Source organism: Leucoraja erinacea, chromosome 14 (assembly GCF_028641065.1).
Source record: "Leucoraja erinacea ecotype New England chromosome 14, Leri_hhj_1, whole genome shotgun sequence".
Lineage (NCBI taxonomy): Eukaryota > Metazoa > Chordata > Chondrichthyes > Rajiformes > Rajidae > Leucoraja > Leucoraja erinaceus.
The window spans coordinates 23647212-23667778 of NC_073390.1; the positions used below are offsets into that span (position 1 = coordinate 23647212).

Here is a 20567-nt window from a genome sequence, read left to right on the forward strand (position 1 = left end):
GGTGTGGTCTCACTAGGACCTTGTACAACTGCAGAAGGACCTCTTTGCTCCTATACTCGACTCCTCTTGCTATAAAGGCCAACAAGACTTTTGCTTTCTTCACTGCCTGCTGTACCTGCATGCCCACTTTTATAGACTGATGTACAAGGACCCCCAGATCCTGTTGTTCTTCCCCTTCTCCCAACCTGACGCCATTTAGATAGTAATCTGCCTTCCTGTTTTTGCTACCAAAGTGGATGACCTCACATTTATCCAAATTAATTCATGATTGTAATGGTTGCTATTTGGACACAAAAGGAATTGGTGGATGTAAGGAAAAGTCGGAATACGGGTCCTGCACCGGAACATCACCTATCCATGTCCTCCGGAGGCACAGCCTGACCCGCTGAGTTACTCCAGCACTTTGTGTCTTTTTCTTTCATGTGAGGATTAGCTGGAAGGTGGACTCGTGATACATGATCAGCAACAACCTCAACGAAGGGCAGGACCGGTGAGAAGGGCAGAATGGCCTACTCTTCCAGTTCTTACATTTTATGGTGGTTCCTCCATTGAAATCTCAACACATCTCATAACCTCCCCTATATTCCACACTGATTGCTAACAAGCCTACAAAACCAATCTTCTCCTTGCCTAGTCCAATGCCAACCTTAATGAAACTAGTGAACATCCAGAAATAATGGAGGATTTTACTACTTCCATTTGTTCTATCATTATGATGGCTGAAGCAATTTCTTGCTCTGTTGAATAAAAATATTTATTATACTTTTTTATAGTTAATATATGTCCGTTATAGCTAAATTTAATTTCATTATAGTTAATAAAAGGTTGAAAATATTTCAGCTGCCTTTGTTGTTTATTCAGCCTGATCCAGAACCCCTATTTAAATAACCACTTATATTAAGCTTCAAGAGGGGATGTGATGGCTTAAACGCTGCATAAACTGTTGTTTGGAATTCTATATATAAAACCCATCTTTACTCCTCAATTACTTTCCAGTACATAACTCACTTTGGGATGTTGTTTATTTGAAATAAAAGCTGTACCACACAATTAGATGTCTCATGACTCAGTATTCCTTTCACATTTATAAATCTTTCAAACCCCAACCCTTAAATCCCTTAATTCCCACCCAGTAAATCATTCTGCAAATCTATTATTCCTAGTATAACCCACCCACCCAGAAAGCTTGAATGTGGAGCTTCCTTCAATACACCTGGGTATCTAGCGAACTGCAAATAACCCACACATATTAGCCATCGAGTCAAATAGTGGGGAAAAGGGCCCTTCGGCCCAACCTGGCCATGTCAACATAGATACTCCATCTAAGCTAGTCCACCGGCCCGTGTTTGGGCCAAATGCCCCCAAACCTTTCCTATCCAAGTATCTGTCCAAATATCTTTTAAATGTAGTTACAGTACTTGCCTTAACCACCTCCTCTGGCAGCTCGTTCCATATACCCACCACCTCTGTATGAAAAAAGTGCCCCTCAGGTTCCTATTAAATGTTGCCCCTCTCACCTTAAACATACGTCCTTTCATTTTATTTCATATAAATATATTATTCTATGTATAGACCACCCAAACTCAAACACCTTGACTGGAGAGAGGCTGTCCCAATCCTACGTATCTAACTGTTTTTATTTCTGTACAAAAATCACTTTAGTGAAAAAGTTGCCGCTCAGGTTCCTATTAAATCTTTCCCCTCACACCATACCCCTACGTCCTCTAGTTCTTGATTCCTCTACCCGGGGGAAAAAAGATTGTCCGCTCACCCTTCCTGTCCCCCTCATGATTTTACATATCTCTACAAGATAACATCCTAGCCTCCCACACTCCAAGGAATAACATGGTTTGCCAACCGTTCTCATCACTCCAGCATATCCCAAAGAGCTTTAGGGTAACATGGCTATCATCTCACTGCTGTTCGGCAGAGCTTGCTATGTGAAAATGTTGCCCCTCAGGTTCCTATTAAATATTCCCCTCTCACCTCAAAGCTATATCCTTTGGTTCTTGGTTCCCCAACCCTGGGTAAAAGACTCTGTGCATTCACCCTAACTATTCCTCTTATGATTTTATGCACCACAGTAAGATCACCCTTCAGTCCTATAGTTCTTGATTCCCATACCCTGCGTAAAAGACTCTGTGCATCTACCCTATCTATTCCCCTCACCATCTAGAAGATCACACCTCATGGCTCTTGATTGACTAACTCTAGGTAAAAGACTCAGTGCAATCACCCTATCTATTCCCCTCAGGGTTTTTTACACCTCTATAAGATCACCCTTCAGCCTCCCGCGCTCTGCTGCTGATTCATATGGAAGTTCAGGATGAGCGGCTGATATCCATGCTTCAATCAGCATCCTTGTGGTGTTGGAGGTTCACTGAACCTTATCAACTACACTAACTTGAACCCCGGGTCCTGTACCACAGGCTTCATTGTCACCATGCTCTTCCCCAGACCTTGCCCACAAATTGCAGCAGATGCCTGGATGATTGAAGAGGGAAAAGCATCTTGCATTGGCATTGAAGGAGAGGGGACCCTACAAGAATTACAGATAAGGCCATACATTCAGCAACATCATGGCTACACTGTAGAAACAAGGAACTGCAGATGCCGGTTATTAAAAAAAGACACAAAGTGCTGGAGTAACTCAGCGGGTCAGGCAGCATCTCTGGAGAACAGGGATAGGCAATGTGTTTGACCGGGACCCTTCTTCAGAGACTCAGCAATCCAGAAACCACATATATCCATGTTCCCCAGAGATGTTGCCTGAACTACTGAGTTACTCTAGCACTTTGCATCTTTTTTTGTAAACCAGCATCTGCAGTTCCTTGTTTCTTTAAATCTTTTTTCTTTGTGCTTTTTTTTTTTGCACCTACACTTGTGGGCAAAAAAAATCATGATTCCACCGAGACCATTCTTTGGTTATGTCACCAATCTCTAAAATAACAGAGCAAACTGCTCACAAGTAGGTAAATGAGAACATTTTGGGCCAAGGGTTCAACGGCCAATGGAGGTCCAATGGATGGGTTAATATGTGATGATCAGATGGAGTCAGGACAGAAACCGGAGCACCCGGAGAAAACAGGGTCACTGGGAGATCCACACAGATAGACAGCACCCGAGGTCAGGATCGAACCCGCGTCTCTGGTGCTGTGAGGCAGCGGCTTTACCAGCTTTACTATTGTGCCGACCTAATGGAGGGAGAAGTCAAAGGAAATGCCATCTACTTCCCACCAGCCAACTATCCACCAAGGCAGAAGCAGGGTCACCCCTCAAGCAAGCATGTATTGGACATCCTTCACTTGACCCTATCTTAATCCTTTTTGGTTTCAGTTCGACTGAGACTGAGAGTCCATTACGTTGTGTGAGATGGTCTGGCATGTTCTGGTTGTGGATGGAAGTTGGTTGGCCAAGTGTGCTGACACCATGGACCACTGAGTGTGCTTCTGCTGGATGGATCCACCACGATGGACCGGTTCCTCAGGTGAGAATACAATGAGGGGGGTGTGGCTGGCAAATAGAATCCCATCTTCTGGTCTAAGGTTTTCACCGGTTGAGAAGCGAATGAAAGACCTCTACTTTCTGAGGGACATTTCTTTTTCTAATTTCGGGTAAAAGCTAAGTTCTTTTATTTGCTAATTTATTTAACGTTTCGTAGCTGAGTTTACCACAAATGTGTGGAGTTCTGCATGATAAAACAATGAAAATCAAATCCTGATTTAATTATTCTCCTTCAGGCGAAGATCATGGCTTCATCAGTTAATGTGGAGGACTCACTTGTTCATAATAATCCTCCCGTCTCGAGTTTAAATATGCAACTTTGCTGTGTTTGGTGCTGTAAATTGTGCCTGTGGTCGAGTTCAGATTCCCAGTCCCCGCTCTCCTGCTATGTACACTCTTCCTGATTCATGACTTTTCCTCCGTTCATGGTCGGCGTTCCCGAACTTTTCCGCGAGCGCGTGGTTTTATCCCCGATTTCGTGCATCGACGGCTCCCTGTACATGCAAACTGCAAGAGAGGACGGACAACAAGGGAAAGGGTTAACAGGTCAATCTCTCATTAACGCAAAAAACACAATGCCTAGCAAAAATCCCCCTTCCCGCCTCTGGCTGTATTGAGACTTTTTCTTTATGGGGAATGGTTTAATTCTTTAGAAACAAGGAAATGCAGATGTTGGTTTACAAAAAAGAGACACAAAGAGCTGGAGTAACTCAGCGGGTCTGGCAGCCTCCCTGGAGAACATGAATAGATGACGTTTCGGGTTGGAACCTTTCTTCAGAATAAAGTTTCATACAGTGTGGAAACAGGCCCTTCACCCCACCGAGTCCATGCTAACCGGTGATCAATCATACTCTCGGGGACAATTTACAGATGCCAATTCACCTACAAGCCGGAAAATCTTTGGAATGTAGGAGGAGACCGGAGCACCCAAAGAAAATCCACGCGGCCACAGGGAGAATGTGCATACTCCGTAAATACAGCACCCGTGGTCAGGATTGAACCAGGGTCTCTGCCGCTGTAAGACTGCAGGTTTATCACTGTGCCACAAATTGATTAATTCATGAGAGAATAAATTGGGTGAACACACAGTCTTTTGCCCATGGTTGGGGAATCAAGAAGCAGAAAATGTAGTGTTGAGGTGAGAGGGGTTGATTTGACAGGAAGTCTTTTCATACAGAGGGTGAAGGGTATATGGAACGAGCTGCCAGAGAAGGTGGTTGAGGCAGGTACTATAGCAGCATTTAAAAGACAGTTGGACAGGTACACGCATAGGAATGTTTGAAGGGATATGGGCCAAACACGGGGCACGTTGGACTGGCAAGGATAGGATATCGTGGCCGGCATGGACGAGTTGGGCTGAAGGGCCGCTGTCCGTGCTGTATGACTCTATGATTCTATCCATGACTGAGAGACACAGGCCCTTCCACTGTGCCACTGTTAGAACCTAAACTAAACCATTCCCCACACTTGTTCTCTAACTTCCCTCTCGAATTCTGCGCCCTCCTTTCCAACACAATGGTTTAGTCATCTCCCTGTCCAGAACCACAAGCTGACGCTTGGCCTCAATTATTTATCTCCGCGAACTTGTGCTTCCCTTTTACTGTCTAAAATCTCGCCAACTTCTGCTTGACTGAGCTCCTCCAGAGTGCTCTGCAATATTGTTTGCTGCTCAATGATAAAGGATTTATGCAGCCCCCTTTTTGAGAACCACGAGGATATTTAAAGAGTGCTTTCATCTGTTTGCCCATTCGTGCAAGGTAATCATTTCATAGGGCAATAGAGTCATACAGCCCTTCGGTCCAACTTGCTCGTGCCGACCAAGATGTCCCATCTACACTAGTCCTACCTGCCCATGTTTGGCCCATATCCCTCTAAACATTTTTTTTTCCAGTTAGCTGTCCAAATATCCTTTAATTGCTGTTATAGTACCTGCCTCAACCACCTCTACTGGCAGCTTGTTCCATATACCCAGCACCCTCTGTGCGAAAAACTAGCCCCTCAGGTTCATATTAAATCTTTCTCCTCCCACCTTGAACCTATGACCCCTGGTTCTTGATTCCCCAACCCTGGGTAAAAGTCTCTGTGCATTCACCTTATCTATTCCCCTCATGATTTTATACACCTCTGTAGGATCACCCTTAATCCTCCTGTGCTCCAAGGAATAACGTACTAGCCTGCTCAACCTCTCCCTGTACCTCAGGCTTCCAAGTCCTGGCTACATGCTCATAAATCTTGTCTGAACTCTTTCCAGCTTGACAACATCTTTCCTCTAGCAGGGTGAGCAAAACACATTACACCAATACACCACTGGCAATGGCTGAATCCACCTTTGAAACGGGCATCTTTTATATTTGTGGTCGGCATGGTGGCGCAGTGGTAGTGCTGTTACCTCACAGCGCCAGAGGTCTGGATTTGACCCTGACTTGGGGTGCTGTCTGTACGGAGTTTGTACGCTCTCCCTGTGACCGCATAGGTTTTCCTCCAGGTGCTCCGGTTTCTTCCCACATCCCAAAGACGTGCGGGTTTGTAGGTTAATTGGTTCCTGTAAATTGTCACTAGGGTGCAGGATAGAACTAATTTGAACAGGGGATCGATTATCGGCGATGGCTCAGTGGGCCAAAGGGCCTGTTTTCATATTGTATCTCTAAACTAAACATATCTACTGATGGAATGGTGCCTTCATTAAAAAATCTCATCCAAAGAAACTACCTCTCACAGTGCAGCACTTATTGACTACTATAATAGGAGTTTAGAGATTTGCTCACGTCTGTGGAAGGAGAATTGATTCTGTAAGCTGTTTAGCAGAGGTCACAGAATGATCACAACTGGAATGAGAACATTCAGCCAATTAACTCCAAACTATCCCTATGTCAGAGCAAACCAGTTAGCAACGCTCCCCCTTTCTTTCCCCTTAGCCCTGAATATGATTTCCCTTTTCATACTTAGTCAGGAATTGAGTATAAAAACCGTGAAGTCACGTTGCAGCTGCATAAAACCCTGGTTAGACCGCATTTGCAGTGCTGTGTGCAGTTTTGGTCACCCCTTTACAGGAAGGGTGTGGAGGTTTTGGAGAGGGTGCAGAGCAGCTTTACCAGGATGCCGCCTGGATTCGAGAGGATTAGCGATATGGGGAAGTTGGGCAAACTTGAATTGTTTTCTCTGCAACATGGGAGGCTATGGGGTGACCTGATAGACGTATGTTAAATTATAAGAGGCATAGATAAGGTAGATAGAGAGAGAGGAAATGTCAATACCGGAGAACATAGCTCTAAGGCAAAAGGGGGAATGTTCGAAGGAGATTTACGAGGCAGTTTCTTTATACAGAGAGTGATGGGTGCCTGGAGCACTATTCTAGATGAAGTAGAAGCAATTATGATGGCAGCATTTAAGAGGTATTTAGACAGGCACATGAGTAGAAACTGAATGGACAGATATAGACCACTTGCAGGTAGATGTGAAGTTTAAATTGGCATAAAAGCTGGAGTAACTCAACGGATCAGGCAGCATCTCTGGAGAAAAGGTATAGGTGATGTTTCGGGTCGAGAAACCTTCTTCAAGATTCAGAGTTGGGGGAAAAGGGAAACGAGAGATATTGACGGTGATATAGAGAAATATGGAGCAAATGAATGAACGATGTGCAAAAAATTAATGATCATCAAGGAACCCTGTCCATTGTTGGCTGTGGGCTGGGTGTTAATGAGTTGTACAGGCAATGAAATTCACCAGGACGATAATGAAACTAGTACAATGACTAGGGTGGGGGGGGAACGGAGAGAGAGGGGATGCAAGGGCCACTTGGAGTAAGAGAAATCAATATACATAAATTGGCATCATAGGGGGCACAGGCATTGCGGGCTGAAGGGCCTCTTCCTGTTCTGTACTGTTCAATGCTCTGGTAGCTATGGAACCGAGAATTTGGCCACATTCACACAACCCGCATAAAACGGTGAAGGTGTATATTGTGGGAATACGTTGTGTAATTGTTAATACTCTGAACAAATGTGTCACTCACTACTATATGCAATGACAAAAGCTATGCCAACCATTCAGCCACAGAGGCTCTACTTGTCTCGTTGAAGGGACGTAAATAATGTCCAATAAGCCCATTACACAGAAAGCATTTCACCCAGAGTTCTCAGAAGAGATTCTTTCAAATAATAGCCTTTAAAATCTGTTTAGCTTGAGTGTGAAAGGCAGCTGCGTCAATACTGGGGATTAAATTCATAAATCAGCCGCTCCTACTAAATAAGCAATTTCGCAGCTAGCAATCGAATTAATCTGTTCTTCTGCCCCAATCCTCAGTAATACCTTGGATGTTCTCACCATAAGACCAAAAGACACAGGAACAGAATTAGGCCATTCAGCCCATTGAGTCCACTCTGTCTTGCAATCGTGATGATCAATTTTTCCCTCTCAATCTGATTTCCTACCTACACCCCATCAACTGACGCCCTTACTAATCAAGAACCTATCAATCTTCGCCTTAATAACACCCAATAATTGCCTCCAATGCTATCTGTGGCAAGGATTCACCACCTTCTGGTGAAAGACATTTCTCCTCATCTTCATTCCAAAGCTACATCCTTTTATTCTGAGGCTGTGCTCTTTGGTTCTAGGCTCTCCCACTAGTGAAACCGCCCTTTCCACATCCACTATCTAGGCCTTTAATTATCTAGTAGGTTTCAATGATAGTGTGAAGAAAGGGCCCGACCCCCAAAACATCACCAATCCTGTTTTCTCCAGAGACACTGCCTGACCTGCTGAGTTACTCCAACACTTTTTGTCTATCTTAGGTTTCAATGAAATTTCCCCACATCTAAACTCCAGTAAGTACAGGCCCAAAGCTGTGTAATGCTCCTTATATGCTAACCCAATCATCCTTGGGATAATTCTTGTAAACCTCCTCTGGACCCTCTCCAACGCCAGCACATCCCTCCTCAGGTAGAATGCCTGTGGTCTTTTACCTCCATTCTTGAATAGAACACGGGACCTAGGACTGGAAGGAACAGAGACAGGCCCTTCGGCCCAGAATATCTGTGATGACCATGAAGCCAATTTACACTGCACACCTGGGTAGACAGTCAGGACCTTTTCCCAGAAAGGCAAAAAAAAAAAATACTGGAGGACAGAGCCTCTAGGTGAGAGGGGCAAAGTTTAAAGAAGTGCAGGGCAAGTGGTGGGTGCCTGGAACGTGCTACGTGGTGGTGGAGGCAGATATGACAGTGGTGTTTAAGAGGCTTTTGGATGGGCACATGGATATGGTGCAGTTCTATGTTATCTCACTTTCTTATCCACTCCCTGAACACGTGGAACAGTTTTACAGAGACCAAACAACCTACAAAATCTTTGGGATTTTCTCTAGCGCTGTAAGGCAGTAACTCTTCCATTGTGCCTCTGTGCAGCCCTTTACTTTATCTTGAAATTCTAGCATCTGCACGATTTTTTGAGATGACAAAGACATTGTCTACCTTCGATTGGCTTGGGTAGAAAATGGGAAGATGGCTTGGTTTTCTTGACGTGGTTGCCCTTCATGATCTGGCCGTCTTTGTTGAGCCCCAGGAACCAGGCTCGTCCAGACTCCTGCTGCCGGTACAATGTCGAGGAGTAGATCACGTAATAGTTCTCAAAGACGGACTCTTTGAACTTGCACTCTGCTGTGAACAGTTCCTGTTGCAACAAACACAGAACACAGTGACAGGTCGCAAAGTAACACGACCACTTTGCACTGACATTAATCCATGTATGCGCAATCTGCTTGAATTATTAAACTAGCAGATCGAGACTTAAATTTTACACAAATAGGAGCCTGAAAACTGGAACATCCATGTTCAGGAACAGCTTCTTCCCGACAGCCATCCGGCTATTAAAGGTTTCAAAGGTCTTTTACTGTCACGTGTGCCAATTAAGGTACAGTGATATTCGAATTACCATACTGCCATAATAAAAAAAGCAACAAGACACACGACTACATAAAGGTTAATAAAAATATCCACCACTGCAGATTCCCCACATTCCTCACAGTGATGGAAGGCAATAATGTCTAATCTTCTTCCCTGCTTTTATCCCGCGGTCGGGGTGATCGAAGCCCCCGCGTCGGGACGATGGAAGTTCCAGCAATCGGGGCGGTCGAAGTTTCTGAGGCTTGGAACTCCCGAATCTATCTCTAACTGGGGACCGCGAGCTCCATGATGTTAAGTCCATAGGCTCCCACTGTTGGAGCTCCCAACGTCGATCTCCAGCAAGAGGCCGCCAGCTCCACGATGGAGATACAATACAGAAAACAAAATTGCATCTCTGTCGAGGTAAGAGATTTAAAAAAAATCCCCCAAACCCCTCCCCTCACCCCCCACATAAAACAAGCTGAAGAACACTAAAACATATATTTAACACATACTATAAAACAACCATGAAGGAAAGGACGAGACAAACTGTTGGCGAGGCGGCCATTGCGGGCGCCACCTGGTGCGGCTGATTTTTCTTACAACCTCCAAAACACTACAACCTCCAAATAAGCTCTGAACCACATAGACTTGGGGACATTGGTTTTGCCTTTTTGCATTATTAATGTTTGTGTTTTGATGTGTTTGTGTGTGGATATCATCATCATCATCCTTTTATTGTCATCATGCAAAGCAACAAATTGTACAGTGCAAAATGAGAAGACGTTTCTCAGGGAATACCAGAGCATCGCACATAAAAACTTAAACATTTCACACACAAATAAAAACAATCCAGTTCCTGATAAAAAACAGTACGAATAGTTTAAAAAAAAAGTGCAGGTAAAAAAGCAACATTAAAATACAATTTAAAAAAAGTCATAAAATGTCCAGGGCAGCTGATTTAAGTGGCCCGACCCAGTGCCAGAGTTATTACTCAGTGCCAGTTATTAAATTGTTAGTGTAAAAGCAGCAGAATCAGGTGGAATGACTGTTTAGCAGCCTCACAGCCTGTGGAAGGAAGCTGTTTAGCAGTCTGGTTGTCCAGGCTTTGATGCTGCGGTATCTCTTTCCTGATGGCAGGAGATCCAGATGTGTGTGGAGTGGGTGCAATCTGTCCTTTGCTATGCTCAGTGCTTTATTCAGGCAGCGGCTTTGGAACAGTTCTTGTACCGAGGGTAGGGAGACACCAATGATCCTCTCTGCTCCCCTCACTACCCTCTGCAGAGACTTCCTGTCTGAGCAGTTACAGTTGGAGTACCACGTGTTCATGCAGTACGTGAGTACAGACTCCACCGTGCCCCTGTAAAAATTCCTGAGGATGTTGGTGGGAAGTGAGACCTGTTTGAGTTTCCTCAGGTAGTGCAGTCGCTGATGGGCCCGCTTGACAATCCCAGTGATGTTCCTGGACCAGGTGAGACTATCTGTTATTTGCACTCCGAGGAACTTTATGCTCTCCACTCTCTCCACCGTGGTGCCACTGATGTTGAGGGGTGTGTGTTTGGGCTGCGACCTCCTGAAGTCGACAATCATCTCCTTAATAAATCAACTCCTTAATAAATCATCTCCATAATAAATATGTATATTTATTTCCCTCTTCACCCCATTCTCCTGCCTTCTTCCCATAATTTTTGATGCCCTTACTAATCAAGTACCTGTCAATGTCCGCTATAAAAATATCCAATGTCTCAGGATGATTAGAGTTTGAGTCTAGAGCATTGAAAGAGCCCTTTGGCCCACTGGGTCCATGCCGACCATCTATGTTATCCCACTTTCTCATCCACTCCCTCCAAGCTAGGGGCAATTTACAACGGCTAATTAATCTACAAACCGGCACGTCTTTGGGATGTGGGAGGAAACGGAAGCAACTGGAGGGAACCCACATGGTCACAGGGAGAATGTGCACACTCCACACAGACAGCTCCTGAGGTCAGGATCAAACCCGGGGCTGGCTCTGTGCCACCCGTTGTCTATGGAACCGATGCACTACAATGCTGAGAACTATATTCTGCACTCTGTATCTTCCCCTTTGCTCTACCTATTGTACTTGAGTTTAAGATATATAGTATTGTCTAATCTGATTGAATAGCTTGCAAAACAAAGCTTTTCACTGTACTTCCCGCTACACGTGGCAATAACCTGGTTTCCATTGACACCATCTACACTTCACGCTGCCTCGGCAAGGCCAACAACATAATCAAGGACCAGTCTCACCCCTCTCCCACTAGGCAAGAGGTCAGAAAATTGAAAACGCACACCTCCAGAATCAGGGACAGTTTCTTCCCAGCTGTTATCAGGCAACTGAACCATCCTCTCACCAACTAGAGAGTGGTCCTGGCCTCCCATATACTTCATTGTAGACATTTGAACTAACTTTGATTGGACTTTACTGGACTTTATCCTGCACTAAATGTTATTCCGTTTATCCTGTATCTGTACACTGTGGACAGCTTGATTGTAATCATGTATAGTCTTTTCGCTGACTCGTTAGCACGCAGCAAAAAGCTTTTCACTGTACTTTGTTACATGTGAAAATAAATAAACCATATTAAACAAAATTTATGAACCTAAACCTGTACCTACACCCCAGGACATGACTCTCTCAGAGTTCTACATAGATGGGTTGCCGCAGAATCTGTTAAAAGCCTCTGTTGTGGCGTAATTGCAGCCACACCTTTTTCTTTTTTTTTTAACAAAATTAAATTGATTCAGTTATTTACAATAGTATTTACACAACCAACTATAACAAGACACCCACCAGCATAATATAAAATTGCAAAGTGTAACTTACTAGTAAACATCAGATTACTATATTACAATCCTAATCCAGGATACAGCCAATCCCCCGCAGTGCCCAATGGTCCCGGAACCCCTCCATGGTGCCCCGGTGCTTCGCAGTTGAGTTTAGTTTCGAGATACAGCGCAGAAACAACCACTTCGGCCCAATGATTCCATGCCGACCAGCGATCACCCCGTACATTCGTACTATCCTACACACTAGGGACAATTTACAGAAGTCATTGGAGTGTGGGAGGAAACCAGAGCACCCGGAGAAAACCCATGCAGTCACAGGAAGAACATACAAACTCCATACAAACAGCACCTGTAGTCAGGATCGAACCCGGATCTCTGGCACTGTAAGGGAGCACCTCTAAGCCCGGAAGAGTGACAGGCAGTCGGCTCAGGCAAAGCCCTCGTCTGCCTGGTGCCGTAACCCATGGATGGCCAGCTTGCCCAGGCCCAGGAGCAAACCAACCAGGACATCCTCTGATCTGATCTGATCTGACCACTCCCCTGCGCACTGGTTTCCCAAAGATTCTATGAGACCTACATTAGCCAACAGAATTGAATAGAATGAAAGTCATTCAGCGACCAGCTGGCATTCAGACAAAGGAGGCCGCTTGGAGCATCTGGATGGTCCCTTGATGTTCCTGCAACTTGACAGACTCTCCCCAAACAGCTGCCGCATTCCATAATGTGGTATCAGCTTGAATATAAACTTGTGAGGCAAGAGAGACTGTTGGAGTGGCTCAGAGGACAGGCAGTGAGGTTGCAGAAGTTTTAGCTGCCCTGAAAGGCTTGTAACAAAGGCAAAGTAGATGGAGAGAGGAAAGGTGCTGAATTTACTATGATGTTTAGTTCATTAGTCTGCAGATGCAGGGTGGAAACAGGCCCTTCAGCCCACCGGGTCCATGCCAACCAGCTTAACATTTTGGACAGACCCTGAGTGAACAGGGGTTGTGAGGCTGAAGCTCCTAAAGGACATTTGGACAGGTACATGGATAGGAAACATTTAAAAGGATATGGGTGAAACACGGGCAGGTTGGAGGTGTAGTTGGGGCAGGTTGGTCAGCATGTGCACGATGGGCCAAAGGGCCTGTTTCCGTGCTGTTTGACTCTATAACTAGTTCCATGTTATCCCACTTTCTCATAAACTCCCTACACACTCGAGACAATTTGAAGAGGTCCAATTAACCTACAAATCCGCACGTCTTTGGGAGCTGGTAGGAAACCGGAGCACCCGGAGGAAACCCACATGGTCACAGGGAGAACGTGCAAACTCCACATACTGGCAGCACCTGAGGTCAGGTTTGAACCAGGGTCTCCGGTGCTGTGAGGCAGCGACTCTACCAGCTGCACCACTGCGCTGCCGATGATTATGCTCAATCAACATCATTAGATACACATCGTCCGGCCACTATCAAGCGGGATCTTCCTGTGCTTAATAATGGCTTCTGCACGCTGCAAGGATTCTAAAACTAGTGGGCTAAAACAGGATTAAGGTGAGAGGGGTGAGCTTTGAGAGGAACCTCTGGGGCACGTTTTTCACTCAGACGGTAGTCTGTATCTGGAAAGAGCTGCCAGAGGAAGCTATAGATGTGGATACAATTTTAATTTTCATAAGACATTCGGGACGAGATGGCACGGTGGTGCAGTGGTAGAGTTGCTGCAGTTCCATCCTGACTACGAGTGCTGTCTGTACGGAGTTTGTACGTTCTCCCTGTGACAGCATGGGTTTTATCTCCAAGTGCTCCGGTTTCCTCCCACATTCCAAAGATGTATAGGTTAATAGGTTAATATGATTCGGTAAACATTGTATATTGTCCCTAGTGTATAGTATGGGTATAGCAGGTTGGCATGGATTCGGTGGGCCGAAGGGCCTGTTTCCGCTCTGTACCTCAAAACTAAAGTAAACTAAAAACAGATCAGACAGATTTATGGACAGGAAAGATTTAGAGGGCTATGGGCCAAACGGGACCGGCCCAATTTACCAACTTGGCCAGCATGGGAAAAATGGGCTGAAGGGCCTGTTTCTGTGCTGTACATCTGGAACAGTGTTGGGCGGCACAGTGGCCGTAAGGTAGAGTTCTGCCTTACAGTGCCAGATATCAGGTTCGATCCTGACTACAGGTACTGTCTGTGTGGAGTTTGTATGTTCTCCCTGTGACCATGTGGGTTTTCTCCAGGAGCTCAAAAGATGTACAGGTTTGTAAGTTAATTGGCTTGGGTTAAAAAAAAAATTGAAATTGTCCCTAGTTTGTAAGGTATTGCTAGTGTGCTGGGTGTTTGCTGGTCGGCACAGGCTCGGTGGACTGTTTCCATGTTGTGTCTATGAAGTGTAAAATCTACAGCTCCATGACTCCATGAAGGTCATTTGATTCTACCTGATTTTTGATCTACATCCTCCAAGGCAGATACATTGCATAACTTCACAGCTCTTACATGCAGGAATTACTCTGTAATCGCTTTCGACTGTAAAATTTGACGAGTTTAAGATTATATTGGGGTGTCAATAAACCATCCTTACAAAATACATCTTTAGTTCCGCAGTCAGGCATGTGTTCATGTTAGGGATGAGAGTGCAGGTTGCAACTCTTGATGTTCCTGAGTTTAGTTTAGTTTATTATTGATAATTAAAGATAATTCAAAGGTCTCCAATGTGGTTGTTTTGTTGATTTTATTGTCACGTGTACCGAGGGATAGTGAAACATTTTTTTGTTGCATTCTATACAGTCAGTGTTAAGACTATACATGATTGCAATCAAGCCATCCACAATTAGATGAGAGGTTAGGACTGCTGTCCAGCTGGTGGGAGGACAGTTCACTTGCCTGATATCAGCTGAACATGTATGTCCCGAGATGTTACCTGTGTAGATAGACACAAAATGCTGGAGTAACTCAGCGGGCCAGGCAGTATTTTGTGTCTATCTTCGATGTCAACCAGCATCTGCAGTTCCTTCCTATGCACGCTGTTTCCTGTGTGTTCTTCCAGGTCTTCGGAGGAACACCTTAGGCTTTCAAACCAAGTATTTTCAGCTTCTCTTGAGACTGAAAGTGGGTCATTGACATGAAGGCTGGCTGCTGAGTCTGGCTAGATGTATCGGATACATACATCAGCTTGGTTGCCTTCCGAAAGAAAAATATAGATTGCTTACGACAGCAGAACGGGTAACAGTGTACCGAAGGATAGACTGAGCTCACAAGAAGTAGGGAGTCCCCAGTTCTGTACCTATCTAAATGGTTTAGGTATACGTTTATTATTGTCACATGTACTGAGGTACAGTGAAAAGCTTTGTTATGCATGGTATCCAAACAGATCAGATAACACTATACATAAATACATCAAGCCAAACTCCGGTAGAAGAAGTTCCTAAATTCATAAATTATAGGAGCAGAATTAGCCCATTGTCTGCTCTGCCATTCAATCATGACTGATGAGATTTGGCCCGAAACATTGCCTATTTCCTTATCTCCATAGATGCTGCTGCATCCACTGAGTTTCTCCAGCATTTTTGTGTACCTTCGATTTTCCAGCATGTGCAGTTCCTTCTTAAACACTGATCTATCTTTCTCTCTCAACCCCATTCTCCTGCCTTCATTCCATAACCCCTGGCACCTTTACTAGTCATAAACAGACAGATTAAAGGGGAAGATACAGAGTGCAGAATATAGTTCTCAGCATTGTAGTGCATCAGTTCCAGAGACAGAGTTCAATGTCCACAATGTTGCTTGCTATCCAGTCAGCTGAAAGACTATACAAGATGACAATCAAGCTGTCCACAGCGTACAGATACAGGATAAAGGGAATACCAGTTAGTGCAAGATAAACTCCAGTAAAGTCCGATTAAAAATAGTCAGAGTGGTCTCCAATGGGGTAGATGGGAGGGCAGGACCGTCCTCTAGTTAGTGGTAGGATGGTTCAGTTGCCTGATAACACCTGGGAAGAAACTGTGCCTGAATCTGTGAAAGGAACGAAAGATCAGTGTCGAGTCTTTTTCCCCCCCGCTTCAGATGGATGACCATGCGAACACGTGACTGGAAATTGTTGCACCGATAGCGCTGTGTCTTGCCGCCTTTCACGAGTAGATCAGAAATAAGTCAGCTGTCATTAGCTGCGTTGGAGCACAGGAAGATAAATTTAGGAGGCTCGCTGTGCTGGCAGCTCATCGATCAGGAGGTGTAGGGAATCGCTGCGTCCTTGGGCTAGACTGGCAGTGCTGCCTCCCAGGTTCGATCCTGACCTTGGGTGCTGTCTGTCTGCGTGTGGAGTTTGCACATTCTCCCCCCGTGACCACGTGGGTTTCCTCCAACAAAGATGTGCCTGTGTGGGTTTGCAGGTTAATTGGCCCTCTGTAAATTGCCCCACATGTGTAGCGAGCTGACAAGAAAGTGGGATAACGTACAACTAGTGTTTATGCAACTAGGGCGATCGATGATCGGCATGCACTCGGTGGGTTGAACGGCATGTTTCCATGCTGCTTTCTTTCAATCAAACGATTCATCCTTGGACTGACACCTATGTCCTCAACCTCCACCCCTACCCCCACCCCCCACCACTTCTAATTTACAATCTGACAGAGGTGAAATTCAGGAATTTTGTGAAATATTGTGTTGATGTGTCTGTATACCTGCAACCAATGGAATTTCAATGCTACATTCCTGGTACATATGTCAATTAAACACAATTGATTCGATTCTTTACCAACCATCACATATTTGGGCACAAAGTGCTGGAGTAACTCAGCGGGTCAGGCAACATCTCTGGAGAACATGGACAGGTGACACAAAGGCTTGGGACCGTTCTTCAGACCTGACCCAAAACGTCCCTGCACATCTTTTAAAATAAAGTATGCATTGCATTTATTTGCTGCCAGCTTAAATATTTTACTCTTCAGTTACTTTAAAATTTAATTACAAATGTCAATAAAACTTTGGAAAATTGTCCAGTCTTTGGCATCACATTCAATAGCTGCTGGATGGTCAAGTTTTTCACTTTGCAATTACACGAGGATTGTACATTCCCCGTGACCTGCGTGGGTTTTCTCCGAGTGCTCCGGTTTCCTCCCACATTCCAAAGACGTACAGGTTTGTTGGTTAATTGGCTTGGTATAAATATATATTGTCTATAATGTGTGTAGGATAGTGTTAGTGTACAGGGATTGCTGGGCGGCACAGACTTGGTGGGCTGAAGGGCCTGCTTCTGCACTGTATGTCTAAACTAAGCTAAATGAAGTTAAAGCTGGGGTAGGTTAATTACTTAATGAAATACATAGCTATTCGCTCTGAGATTAACATTTCTACTGGGAATCAGTAATGTCATCTTTTTCTGTTGGTTCAATTGTTTGTAGACACCGATCCGCAAATTCCATAAAAATGGGTTCTTAAGCATCGCTGATTTAATGATGTTTTCTTTATCTTCTGCTCCGTCTATTGTCAATAGTAATTGTAGAAGATGGGGATTACAAAGAAAACTCTTCAATTCCTCAGATTCTGCCAATAGTTTCAATTTTGCCAATGGTTCCCGATCAGACTCTTCAGGGGGTGGAAGATTGCAACCTTCCCGTGGTCCGCCCTGTTTCGACTAATGCAATCAACTCGACGTGCACAAACGGAAGGTCAAATAGAACAAGTTGTCCAACAACTTTAGGCTGTGCACGCCACACGAAAGAAGAAGATGATTCTTCAGCAGACTTCCCTATCCATGCTCCCCAGACCTGCTGAGTTACTCCAGCACTTTGTGTCTTTTTTTCAAAACCAGCATCTGCAGTTCCTTGTTTCAACACACATTTGCACTGGAGGTGACTGAGATAAGGCATTGCGAAATCCCTGAAAATGCGCATCAAATATCTGAAGACCGGAATCATCACCTATTCCTTTTCTCTAGAGATGCTGTCTGAGCCGTTGTGTTGCTCCAGTGCATTGTGTCTTATTTCCATGGATCTCTCCTGACCTTTCATCTGTATTCTTAACGGGTACACTTTGGATAGGTGAGGAACAATGGCCAATTCTCATGCAACAAACATGTCTTTTATGCAAATTCCCAACCACTACAACCGTTGAAGGGCAAATGGCAGAAGGGGAAGCAGTTTTACTTTTAAAAGGATGACTCAGAGGAATAATTAACACCCTCGCTGATGTTCTGTTCATTCCACAAAAGCGTCAGGAACAAATTAAACACGCAAGAGTTTGCACACAACCAGGTTCGACAAACAGCAATGCGATAATGACCACGTTCCAGCTACTTCGATGTTGTGATGCTGTGAAAGATCATAAGGTCATAGGAGCAGAATGTGGCCATTCAGCCCATCCAGTGTACTCCACCATTCAATCGTGGCTGATCTGTTTTTCCCTCTCAACCCCAGTCTCCTGCCTTCTCCCCATAACTGGTCAGGAACCTGCCAATCTCTGCGTTAAAAACACCCAATGACATGGCCACCACTGCTATCTGTGACAATGAATTCCACAGATTCACCTCCCCATGGTTAAAGAAATTCCTGCTCCATCATATTATGTGGCAGTCACCATCGTACCTCGGTGACTGCCAATCACCACCCCCCCCCCCGCCCCCCGGACACTTATTATTATTTATTCAAATCGTTTGCTATGTCGCTCTTCAAGGGAGATGCTAAATGCATTTCGTTGTCTCTGTACTGTACACTGACAATGACAATTAAAATTGAATCTGAATCTGAATCTGATATTAGGAGACCATCAACATTTTCCGAATTAATAACTTCACATATTTTACACCCTACTACGAGCTTGGCTTCAAGGTGTCATCTGAAAGGCAGCATCTCTGGCAGTGTAGCATTTCCGCAGCCCCAGCTTGCAATCTTCATAGGTTCAGAGTACTGTACTAATCCTCTTTGCCTCAAGTGATCCACATCCCTCCATTCCCTGCATGTCCATGCGCCTATCTGAAAGCCTTTTAAATGCCACTCTTATCTGCCTCCACCATCAGGTGGGCTTCTCAGTGTAGATGAGAAAATGGGATAACATAGAACTAGTGTGAACGGCTGATCGATGGTCGGCGTGGACTTGTTGGGTCGAAATCGAATGGCCTGTTTCCATGCTGTATTTCTAAACTAAGCTAAACTAAATCACCGGTGCTGGAGAAACTCAGTGGGTGAGGCAGCATCTATGGAGCGAAGGAAATAGGCAACGTTTCAAGGGGAAACCCTTCTTCAGACCCGAAACGTTGCCTATTTCTTTCACTCCATAGATGCTGCCTCACCTGCTGAGTTTCTCCAGCATTTTTGTCTTCCTTCGATTTTCCAGCATCTGCAGTTCCTTCTTAAACTAAATCACCAATGGTTAATGGCGATCCCTCCACCTTCTCAGGGCAACCAAAGTTAGGTTAATGCAGCCTTGCTGTGAACTGTGTAGATCCAGCAGAACAAAAGCTTACAATATAATGACTTTGCAGCAGTTCTGAGTCATTGTTTTCATCCTTTCATCTGTAATCCTCTTAGCCCACGCGTTATCACCGATTACCGGCTTCACCCTCCGCATGTTCAATCTTTCCATACACTGTCCTATCTGGCTGAGGCAGATTTCACATCCTTGCTCCCATTCCACGGTGTTGTTATCTTAAAGACTATGCTACTCTTCCCTCTCTTGTCACTCCCTCTTCTCCCCTCTCCCGTCAGGCAAGAGGTACAGACGTGTGAAAAAGCACAACTCCAGATTCAAGGCCAGTTTCTTCCCAGCTGTAATCAGGCAATTGAACCACCCTCTCACCAACTAGAGAGTGGTCCTGATCTCCCATCTACCTCAATGGAGACCAGTGGACTATTTTTAATCGGACTTTACAGGACTTTACCTTGCACTAAACGTTATTCCCTTTATCCTTTTATCTGTACACTGTGAACTACTTGATGGTAATCATGTATAGTCTTTCTGCTGACTGGACAGCACGCAACCAAAAAGCTTTTCACTGTACCTCAGTACACGTGACAATAAACAAAACTAAACTCGGTGACTTATTAGGGTAGGGTTCTTTTTCGTGCTCACTTGACGTACAATGGCAGAGGGAACATTTTTCCCGTATCCTGTCAAGAAACTTGAAAGATGCATCCCACAACTAGCACACCTTCACCAAGCTTCTTTCCATTCACTTTACCATGAATGGACGTCCTCTAATAACACCACACATTGTGTCCATGGGCAGGACAGAAGTCTGGCTGAGATCCAGCAGGTCAAACACCATCCAGATATTAATGCAGAAGAGAATGCTACACTTTACATGACAGGACGATGACTATGTAATGCAGCAGGGTTCATAGTGCAGCTCCCTGATGAGCCATAACATAAGACATAAAGCATCGGCAGTTTTTAATGAAGACA

General features: G+C 44.7%; 1 protein-coding gene across 1 annotated transcript in view; it reads right to left on the bottom strand.

Annotated features, from left to right (window-relative positions):
- Nucleotides 1–1004: 1004 nt before the first annotated feature.
- The window catches only part of fgf12a (fibroblast growth factor 12a), a 72227-nt gene continuing 52664 nt past the window's right edge, over nucleotides 1005–20567 (bottom strand). The window contains exons 5-6 of the mRNA XM_055645807.1: nucleotides 8973–9171; nucleotides 1005–4011 (exon numbers count right to left, since the gene is read on the bottom strand). Coding sequence (XP_055501782.1) covers nucleotides 3890–4011; nucleotides 8973–9171 — 321 coding nt within the window. The 3' untranslated portion in view covers nucleotides 1005–3889. The remainder of the gene's footprint in view (nucleotides 4012–8972; nucleotides 9172–20567) is intronic.